This window comes from Bison bison, unplaced genomic scaffold (assembly GCF_000754665.1).
Source record: "Bison bison bison isolate TAMUID 2011002044 unplaced genomic scaffold, Bison_UMD1.0 scf7180017864158, whole genome shotgun sequence".
NCBI classification, from domain to species: domain Eukaryota; kingdom Metazoa; phylum Chordata; class Mammalia; order Artiodactyla; family Bovidae; genus Bison; species Bison bison.
Genome location: NW_011494730.1, coordinates 3,222,110 through 3,233,219, shown reverse-complemented (window position 1 = coordinate 3,233,219; position 11,110 = coordinate 3,222,110). Strand labels below are relative to the sequence as shown.

Here is an 11,110-nt window from a genome sequence, read left to right as displayed (position 1 = left end):
GGCAGAAACTAACACAACACCGTAAAGCAACCATACTGCAAAAAAAGAAAAGATAGCTCATTTGTTAGGTTCTTTACGGTGAAGGTCTCGATCTGCTGCATCTGCTCCCCGAGTGCTAGTCTAGGGTCGGATACCTAACAAGGCCTTCACAAAGACTTGGGGGTGTTGTGATGGGGCTCTTTCTGTGGGGATCTGTGTTGGCAGTCATCTGCCATCAGGAGGTTTGACTGTATACAAAGATGAATGATGGTGACAGTATCTCTTGGAGCCCAGATTGCTGTTCCCTTAGTGCCTATTCCCACCAGGAGATGAAGGTCACCTTCGTCTGTACCTGCTCAGGTCACCAGTGGAGTGTGTCTGGCCCTAGCCCTGTGCATACAGTCACTCATCACCATGACAGCCAAATAGGGTAGCTTGGGAAGCTACTGTCTTCAGTCCAGAGATTTCAAAAAGTAAAGCAAGGCTCAGAAAGTTTATGAGGACTTGCAAAGGTCTACACAGGCCAGGTGTGAATCAGGGGTGGAACTGATGTTGTACCTGGTGCTGTGAGCCAGCACTTTAAGTGACTGGCTCCAGATAATCCTCAAAACAGCCAAGGAGACCCACTGGACCAAGGAGGAGGCTGGGGCTCAGAGAAGTTGAATAACATGTCTAAGAAGAGGAACCTAGTACAAGGCAGAGCCAGGATTCGAACCCAGGGTTTGCTGACTCCAAGCAGACCCCAGGTGTCTGACTCATTGGCTCCCCCACGGCAGTCAGTTACCTTCATAAGAAGCCTTGAAGCCCAAGGAGCTGCCACTGCCATCTGTCTGGAAGAGGAGCCACATTTGATGGTTGGTGCTGACGATGAGATCTGGGACCGACGTACCTGTCAGGCTGTCAGGAGAGAGAGATTTAGAGGTGTGAACCCACCGTGGACCCCAACAGAAAGACTGTGTGATGATGGCATCTAAAGGAACATCGAGGAGCCAGGGTCACTCGGGCAAATCCTGGGTCCCAGTGTTGCTGGCTCACGTGCTGGGAGACTCAGGACCGCTCCCCTCTGCACAGGCCGAGCTGCTTCTGCACTGCGACTCCCCTCCCCAGACCCCTGGGCTCAGGGGAGAGATCTGTGTCCTCACTTGCATAGGGAGGGATGGCTGGAGCCAGGTCCAATCAAGTGGGTGTCTACACTCCCGCAACCTCCCATCTTTCATGTGAACAGGACTGTAGGGAAGACACGGACAGAAACCCATTTCCCCAATCGGAACCCAGTCACTCTTTTTAATGAGGCATCTCTTTCCACTCCAGCATGAGAAAGCGAGGCTTTAAGTGCAGCCCTGACCTTGGGCAACACTCCTTTTGAAAAAACAAGTTTAGACATGGAGAAGATTCTGATTGAACTCGCATTCACCAGGCACCTAACCAAGCCAGATCATTTCCCTTCCATTATCTCATTTAGTGTCCCCACAGCCCAGCGAGGTAGGGGACGTGTTACCCCCATTGTACAGATGAGAAGACGGAGGTACAGAATGGGCAGTGGCTTTCCCAAGGTCCGCCTGCTGGAGAATGGCAGAGTCAGAGTCCATTGCCTAGGCTGGGGTACTCAGAAGAAACCTGACTTCCTTCTTCTGCTGAGACCAGACAAATCTCCAGCACAGATGGGCTGTGGGAGGCTGGGGAGGGGTGGTTAGATGAATGAGCTCTAATCTCTGCTCCACCCTAGGGTTTCAAAGCTTGAGGGGGGCTGAGTTGGTTGCAGAGAGATGATCGGTATAACACAAATGCTGTGGGGATAAAGCAGGGAGAGAATGCCTAGGATACACTGGCCTGGCCCATGTGATATCCCTGGCCTGGGGACCCTGACATTCTGCAATGATGGGGACCTTGAGATTCTGCAGTGAGTAAGGAATGACCCCAGGATAGTGGTGAGTAAGGGAGAAGACAGGCTTCTGCTTTTCTTCTGCGTGACCCAATGATGACAACAAAGGAATCATTTTGCATTGTTTCCCTGAAGGTTTTTTTTTAATTTATGTAATTGGAGGACAATCACTTCACAACACTGTGATGGCCCCTGCCACACATCGTTCCTGAAGTTTTGAACTTGACATTGGTCTAAAGAGATCTGAGGGTGGTGGGAGAGTCTCTGGGCTGCTACAGAACTTGCTGGGACCTCATTCAAGCTAGACTGGTGCAGAGACCTGGGTACAAGCCATGGATCTGACATTCGTTTGCTGTGGGACCTTGGGCAAGTGGCTGAGCCTCTCTGCACTTTTCCACTCCATATAAATGAGGGGTTGAATTGTATGATCCCTCAGTCTTTTCAGCTCTGCTGTTCTAAGGTTTTCTCTATGACAAAGCGCATGGGGGCATGAATGAGACAGAGTGGGATCCTGGCCTCTGGGGTACACTGAGCTGATGTATCACACAGGTCAGCACACCAGGGCAGGTGAGTGGTGGGGACGCACTGAGAAGAGGGGAGGCGTTGAGTGTGAAGGGTAAACTATGTGACAACCTGATGGGGCCACAGAGTGCATAAACATTTGGTTAAACATTATTCTGTGTGTCTATGGGGGTTTTTCTGGATGAGATTAACATTTTAATCAATAGAGTAAAGCAGATTGCCCTCCCCAATGAAGGTGGGCCTCATCCAATCCGTTGAAGACCTGAATAGAACAAAAAGGTAGACTCTCTCCCAAGTGAAAGAGAATGCTTCCTGCCCGCCTGCCTGCCTTTCAGCTAGGACACTGTTTGTTCCCGCCCTGCACTTGAACTGAACCTCAGCTTTTCCTGGGTCTTGAGCCTGCTGGCTCTAGAACTCCATCATCAGCTCTGCTGGGTCTCCAGCTTGCTGACTCAGCCTGCAGGTCTTGGGACTTGTCGGTTCCCATTATCATATAATAAATCCTTTTCTTCATATGTACATCCTATTGGTTGTTTCTTTGGAGAAGCCTGAATCCTGTTGGCTGTTTCTTTGGAGAAGCCTGCTTACTACAGTGGAGAGCAGGCAGTGGGGAGGTTGCCCTTCAGGCTGACATCCCATTCCTTTCTCTCAAGAGATCCCAAATCCCAGCCATGTCACCTAACATGCCAGGGGACCTTATTCAACTGCCCTAATAGGATCTTTCCCAGTAGACGTGGGGAAGGTATGAGAAGCACCCAGGACAGAACAGCTTCTGGACAAGCCAGATGTTAGCGAATGGCCATTTCTTGCTCAGCATTATGACCAGAGGGTGTTGGCTAGGAGGGTGTATGGTAATAGCATGGGATGCTATCCTTGACCAAAATTGAAAGACACGAACTCAAGTGCTAGTCCTGCCACCAACCACCTTTGCATCCCTTGGGCCTCAGTTTCTCCACCTGTTAAATGGGATAATAGCACCTTCCTCACAGGGCTCCTGTGGGAATTAAATGAGATAACTGATGTGTCTGGGCACACGGTAGGCACCAAATGTACGTGAAATCTCCCCTCCTTCTTGGCAGGGGAGGTGGACGAGGTCAAGTCTGTCTATCTGACTCTGGGTCATACACACTGAATAGGAGCATACTCCTGCTTTCAAGTCGGGCTACTCATGGTGGACAGAGGAGTCAAATGGCCCACAATAGCTGAGACCTGGTGTAATGAAACCCAGGACAGCCTGACATTATCCTCTCCCTCGACTAGACCATGTCAACCTAACCTTTCTGGGCTCAGAATATGTGGTCACTATGTCCATGTGGTCCCAATTCCCGGAAACCATCCATCTCCCAGACAGTTCTGAGCATTCGGGGAAATTAGCAAAACACTTCCACTTCCTCTGTTTGCAGTCAGGCCGCCTCAGATGTACGTGGCCTTGAGGAGAAACTCCTGGTGGCAGGAGCAGGGTCTATGTAGACGCACACAGCCAAGTGCAGTCCAGGCATACACGCCAGATCTCTATCACCCTGGCTCCCCTAGAGCCAGGGTACACACCTTCCCTGATCTTTCCTCATGGGAAGTGCTCTGTTTTCCTTGGTAGGAGTAGAGAGAGATGGGAGGATTGCTGCTGAAACCAGCAGTGCTGCAGGACACCTGTCCTGGCCGTAGCAAGGTGGCAGGGAGTGTGGCAGGAAGACTCAGCAGGACCATCCCCCTGCCCTCAGCCAAGGCACACGTGCTCCTGCCTTGCCCACCACATGCTCCGCGTCACTCACATGTACAGCACCGTTTTCTGGTCCCCGTCCTGCCCGCCGTCCCCGACCGTCAGAGTGTCGTAACCCCTCTCCAGGTCAAACTCCTCGAAGGCCAGCTTGATCACCTGCGGAAGGAGCAGGGATTAGGCAGCAGGCAGGGGCCGCCGGGAGAGCCTTCCTTGGCCTTGAAGACAGCAGGAAGCTCCATGTCCCGCTGCTCAGAGCACCGTGACACCACCCCACGAAACCCTCCGTCCACAATTCCAGGCCACCTTTTAGAGTGGGAACTTTTTTTTCTTCTGGACCACACAGTCTCTGGGGTCCCCTGATGTTTTCCAAAGTGGATTACAGCACATCTGGCCAATTCTGGGGGCTGTCATGGCAACCCCAGGCACATCTGGCCAACTGTGAGATGATTAGACTCTGCCTTCACGCTTTAATGCACAGAAATCCCTGTGGAATTGGTGGCAAATTTTCAGGCCACATGTGGAAGCTCAGCTATGTGGTCCCCGGGGACCTGCAGAAGTTTCTCTCAGCCTCTCCTGTGCCCTCTTTTCTCCATGCACTTTGTCTATTTGTTGAATAAATGAATGTTCCAGGAAAGACATTTCGACAAGATTCTTCTCTCTTACTTGGTTTAGTCCTGCCTGCCACATATATATACTAAAGACCCACCACATGCTAGCCTAGGAGACAGGGTTTTAGTGGTCAGCATGACATGAGCCCTGCCTTCGGTGCGGGGGGAGAGGGAAAAACAAACTGATAATCACAACCCCAGGTGACAGATGCTACTTGAAGCCTGCAGCTCACCCAGCCTGCGGGGAGGGGAGGAGGGGAGGCTGTTTGTGATGAGGGTGGGGTAGGTCCTGAGAGTTCTGACAGCTCTGGAAGACTGTCAGGTCAAAAGGGGATGCTGGGAGAGGCAGGGGTCAGGTGCAGAAGGCCTGAACTGTGGCTGAGATGGAACATTCCAGAACAAGCGCTCAGGGTCTATCAGTGCACATCTGGAAACTGAACACAGTGGCCGGCTGCCTCACTCCGGGGCACAATGTGATTGGGCCTTCAGTGCAAGGAGGCGACTCAGGAACGTCTGGAACTTGAGAAGACTGCCTGCGGCCAGGTGCTCATAGCCTCCCCGGCCCCAGACAGCTGCATTCATCCTGAGGGAGCAGCGGCAGGAGAGCTGCCCACAGCGGGTGACGGGACACTAGGTGCTGGAGGAGAACACTGGGCTGGCGGCTTGTGTAGAAACTGACACAAGTGTCACGACCCGGCAGCAGTGACGCCCGGGCAGTGAGGATGGTTCCAGGCTTCAGGGGCAGTGAGGTGAGTGATGCAGGAGGGTGATGCAGACGGAAGAGAGAGTCAGGTCCTGGAGTGTTTAGGGTTTTGTGATTGATGGATGTGGGAACTGAAGGAGGGGTGGTTTGGGATGACTTGCATATTCCCGGCTGGGGCAATTGGGGTGGTGGGTGGTGGTGCCATTCACGAAGACAGGACGCTCAGAGTCGCCTAGCCTAAGCATCTCAGCTGGTCCTCTTTCTCTCTGTTTCAGTCTGGTTTCAATCTGATGAAGATCTTCAGTCTCCCCGTAGGGAGGCTGAAAGTGCTTCTTTGTTTTCTCTTCTGCTCCTCTAGGAGTAAAGAATACCCGTGGATAGATTTTCCTATGGCTGTGCAGGCTTCTGCTGTCCAAACCAAACAGCACGGCACAGCCTCACCCCAGGGTGCTCTCAGGGTCCCAGGAAGGAAACCTCTGCTGTGCTTGTGTGTGAGCCCGGTACTGCCTGTGCAGGGCCCTCGGCTCCGGGCCTGGGACCCATGGTGAGAAGCTGCAGACAGGACAGGGAGGAGGGGTGGCACTGTCTCGGAGGAGGCCACAGGAGGCTTCCTGAGGACATGAAGCCCAGGCCGAGTTTGGGAGGTGGACTGGAGGAGTCCAATAAATGGAGAAGGAAGGGAAAGTGGTCCAAGCAGAGAGAGGAGCAGGCGCAGAGGTGTGGGGTGCATGGCATGTCCAGAAACTCCGGGTGGATCTGGAGTTGTGTGGCTGAGAGGGAAGCAGAGGGTGGGGACACGAGACAAGCAGGAGGAGCCGGATGAGGAAGCGCTGGCTGTCGTATCACAGGCTTGGGCTCTGTCCTCCAGGAAGAGAGGTAAGTGAAGGTGTGGGGTGAGCTTTTTGTTTTAGGAGAAACGGCATTGAGGGCTGGTGGAAAATGTCTGGGCTGCACAGAAGTGTGGGCCTGAAGCAGTGGTTGGGGGCTGTTAGAAAACAGGGGATGGAGGGACTAGAGGTACTGACCTAGAGCAGAGAGACTCGAGGGCAGAGGCAGGGGCAGCAGCAGCAACCCTGCCTGGCCCCGTCCAAGGGCAGAAGGTGGAGACGAGAGGCACTGAAAACCAACTCTGTGACTGTCAGAACTGTCCCACAATGAAAAGGACTGTGTTCAGAGGTAGTGAGTACCCCAATCATTGGTGATAAGTATCATGAGGAGGGGATTCCTGCTTGGGACTCTCAGATAGTTTCAACAAAAATGCTAGACCCTCCTGATAAAAACCCTTGTTGGCTACATAGACATGTATTCCGGTGAGCATCTACAGTGAGTGGGGAAGCCTTTGTTATCGTTGTTTAGTTACTAAGTTATGTCTGACTCTTCCATGATCCCATGGACGGTAGCCCACCAGGCTCCACTATCCATGGGATTCTCCAGGCAAGAATACTGGAGTCAGTTGCCATTTCCTTCTCTATGAGATCTTCCCTACCCAGGGCGCAAACCCACGACTCCTGCATTGGCAGGTGGATTCTTTACCACTGAGCCACCTGGGAAGCCCACGGAGGAAGCCTTCATCCCTCTAGCTTTCTCACCAGGTAGGCAAGCTCATTTCCCATGTTCCCTGATGACCAGTCATCATTGGATCATCTAGTCAGGCTGGAACTGGCTTCCTATCTCTTACTGTCCCTAGTCCTGCCCCACAGAATGATGCCATTTCCTAGCCTGGTACGTAAGGAAGGACCCTTGGCTCCTGCTCCCTGCTCCCTCCTGATCGTACTGCCTATGTAGCATTCTCTCATACCAGCCCATTCATGATCCTGGTTTGCACAGTCCCCTCCCTCGTCCCCGGCTCCCCTAGCAACATTTCCACATCCTTGAGCTCTCATCCAAGGGCTCCCTGATTGCCCGTCCTCTCTTCTCCGTGTCAGGACTTACCTGTTGTGCTGTGACTGAGCTCTTTACCTGGTCTCCCACTACTTCATGAACTTCCTGGAGGGCAGGGGCCTGGTCTCATGGCCTTTGACCTGCCAGAACCTGTCAGCGTGCCAGGCACATGACGCGCTCAGACCCTGCTGAATGGGAGAATACTTTCCAAACCTTTCCTGAGCCTCAAGCATGGACGGATCTCCAGGCTCTTGGATCTCTCACAGGAGATACCATCTAGAACAAAGGTCGGCAGACTGTTCCTGTCAAGGGCCAGGTAATAAGTATTTTCACCTGAGCATTTTATATGATATCTGTTGCAACGACCCCTCTTTGCTGCTGTAGCATGAACACAGCCATGGCTGCATATGTTCAGGCAGCATGCACAGCCATGATCCACGTACATTGATATGCATGCCAATGAGTGTGGCTGTGTCCCAATAAAATTTAGTTTACGAACATAAGCAATACACTAGATTTGGCTCAAAGGTGGTAGTTTGCCGACCCCTGGTCTAGGAGATTCTTTGAGATACTTAATCAGTTTTTGACTATCTTCTCTTGAGAGACTTCATCACCACAAGAGCGACACCTATAATGTGTTTGGCTGTTCTGAGTATTTTACAAACATTAACTCACTAAAGACTCATGACAGCCACGGCCACTGTGAAGCCCTCCATTTTACAAATGGGAAAGGCCAAGCCTAAAGACGTTAGGCAGCTCCCCTAAGATCACACAGCTAAGCAGTAGACCTGGGACTCATCAGGCAGAGGCCAGGCCCCTACCACTCTGCTCTACTGTCTCACAGCATCCCAGGGAGGTCTCAGGTCCATACGATGGGGGCCGTGACTTACCCTCTCAACCTTCCCTAAGCTCTTTCTCTGGATCCCAGCTGCTCAGCCAACACTTGCTCATAAAATACTCTAAGGCCAGCTGTGCCTTCTGCAGACCCAGGGGCCTGGCCTCCGCAGGGAGAAGTCAGGGTCCTGCCTGTACATTCTTGCCACCGTCACCCCTTCCGGGAAGCCCCAGGTCACCAAGCCAGTGCCAAAAAAGGGAGTATGTGATTACTATGTCCATGATGGGAAAAGTTCGCTTTGCAGGCCAGAACCCAGAGCCATAAAATGTTTCACATCACCGAGTAGAGTACCATTGATGTGAGCTGCATTTTAGAGCATCTGACCCCAACGTGGGAGCTGATTACACCAAGCAGTCAGCACAAAACACTCAGTGTTGAAGCCTTGGGACGGGCCCCCGGTGCACAGTGTGCTGGGGCTTTCATTTGTTCCCCTCTTCTCTCTGGCCTTTGTTTAAAGACACGATCCTGTAATGATTCATTAACTAACATGCAGATGAGTGAAGCTGGCAAAGTGTCTTTCTAAGGTAGGAGAGTGACAGCACATGAAACAGGCGTGATTAAAGAGGCACGTGTGTGCACAGTCAGACACCCAATTTGCACCCATTAGATAAATGAATAAAAGAACCCTTCGCTAGGATGTAATTACTGAGCACCCGCCATGTGCCGAGCACTGAGCTAGCTGCAGCCTGTAAGTTATCTCACTTGTCTGACAACGTGGAGCAGAATCTAAATGCCAAAGGCATGGTACAGATGGAGAGTGCTGGAGGACAGCAGAGGAGGGAGAGATGAAAGGCGGCCACACAGAGGAGGTGGGTGTGCTGGGCCCTGCAGGTAGAGAAGGGTGTGGGCTCCATCCCAGAGATGCTTGGGGAACAAGGACCGGTGAGGGCAGCTGGGGGTGGTGAGGGGAGGAGACAGCAGCCTGGCTGGGTCTGCAGTTGGCTTTTGCCTGGCAGGCCAGAACAGGTAGCCTGGACTTGAGGGTGAAGATGGGGAGAGGCTGTCACTCAGCATGGAGGGAGGGGCTGGGGGCAGAGAGACCTGCCAGGAGGCTGGTCCAGGGTCCAGCAGCAGCAGGAGGGCTTCGGGGAGCCTGTGTTCACTGCAGGGTGGTGGAGGGAGTTGAGTCCTGGAGACTGCACCCCTCAGGACCTTGCTGCCTTTCCCAAGAACTGTGGCGGATGGGAGTAGGACCATGGAGGGCGCCCACCCTGGGCCTGGAGGACATTCCTTGCTTCCTGAGCATCATCCAGGACCAGCTAAAGACAGGAATCCCAGTCTTGTCAGCCTGTGTCCAAGGTTTCAGTGTGGCTGCAGAGGATGTGACCGCTCTTAGGCATGTTGTGGGAAGCGCCAAGAGATCTAGACTGAGATTGTTTTGTCCAGTGACTGCATTTCTATAACTGTCTCCTAGCTAGGCTCCAGTCTGCTGCCCATCCTTCACTCTGAACCCCAAACTCTGTGCTGCACGACCCTTTTAGAGTGAGGGTTGGGTAACCATGGCTCTTGGGCCAAATCAGGCCTGAGGCTTGTTTTTGTTTGGCACCTTGAGCTAAGACGTATTCTTACATGTTTAAAGGGTTAGAAAATAAGTAAAGCACTACAAAGAAGGATGTGCAACAAAAGCCTCACATAGTCCTCAAAGTCTAAAATATTTATAATCTAACTCTTTGCAGAAAGTTTGCTGACCTCTGACCTAGAGCAGTGGTTTTCCAACATGGTTCTCAGGAACCCCAGGGTTCCATAAAGATACTAAAGGGGCACAAACAAAGGTGGGAAAAGACCAGAATGGCCTGGATCTTGCTCCAACCAAAGCAGTTCCTTTGGATCTAGTTCATGGTTGGGATTCTGTGGCAGACACAGATAATGGTTCACTCACTGTCCCTCCCACTGCTTACCATTCTTAATAGAATGCTGGCTGTTGAAATGTGGCAATGGACCTGGCTAAGCACAGAGCTAAGGATAGGGAAGTGACAGGATTCTGGGCAGTGGGACATGAGCTAAGGAGTCCTCAGGGCGTTTTCTCACTTTTCTCCTTGCGTTCTTGGAATACAGATGTGAGGACAGAGGTGGAGCAGCCTTCTTGTGATCATGAGGATAAGAGCAAAGAAAGGCAGAGGGAAAAATAGGAGGTGCTCAAGACACTGAGAAAACTGCTAATCCAGCCCTGGAGTCTTCATTTCTGGACCCCTGGGATGTGGGAGAAATAATCTGTGTTTTGTATAAGCTTCTGTGGAGCTTTCTGCTACTCACAGCCAATCACAACCTAATGACTGTGGGTTCTGAAGAAAGGCTTTCATTACCATAGAAAAATTCATCAGCTCTTGACCCTCAGGATAAAGTTCAGTTTCTTGGCATGGAAACCCTAGACTTTTCATGACCTGCTTTTGGCCCTTCCCACCTAGTCAGAGCCCCTCTGCAATCCTCTGCTCCAGGACTGCTTCCCTATTCCTCCTCAGAGCACTGGCTCCTGAGGGGTGACCTTGGCTTCCCCAACCCTCCGCCTTGGGTTCCTAATGCCTGACTCTTAGCTCCAAGAAAGGAGGGGAATTCCCTTTCCCCTGGCATGGACTGCATGGTGACTCCTGCAGGGGTCTTGCTGAGGGCCCAGGGCAGGGCTGGAGAACTGGTTCTTGGCGGGGGAGGAGGGGAGGCCAGTGGAAGGGCTGGCTTGAACCCTTAAGAATTCAAGCAGAGAGGTCTTCAGCATCTTTGAGAAATGCTTTCGAGGAGTTTGGGTAAGAAAGCCCAAGGGCAAAGACTGAGAAGGTTCAGAGGTTGTGGAACTTTGGTCAGTACCTCAAGTTGAATTTTGGTGGCTCTGAGAGTAGTAAGCCCTTTCATGCATTCATTCACTCGTTGGTTGATGGATTTATTCAACTGTTAATATGCCCTTGCCAAGTGCTGGGCTTTGAAGAAGCAA

At 52.0% G+C, this 11,110-nt stretch overlaps 1 protein-coding gene across 1 annotated transcript in view; it reads right to left on the bottom strand.

Annotated features, from left to right (window-relative positions):
• CSMD2 (CUB and Sushi multiple domains 2) overlaps positions 1–11,110 on the bottom strand; it is a 655,591-nt gene that overhangs the window by 290,284 nt on the left and 354,197 nt on the right. Inside the window, exons 12-13 of the mRNA XM_010841252.1 lie at positions 4,153–4,256; positions 764–876 (exon numbers count right to left, since the gene is read on the bottom strand). Coding sequence (XP_010839554.1) covers positions 764–876; positions 4,153–4,256 — 217 coding nt within the window. The remainder of the gene's footprint in view (positions 1–763; positions 877–4,152; positions 4,257–11,110) is intronic.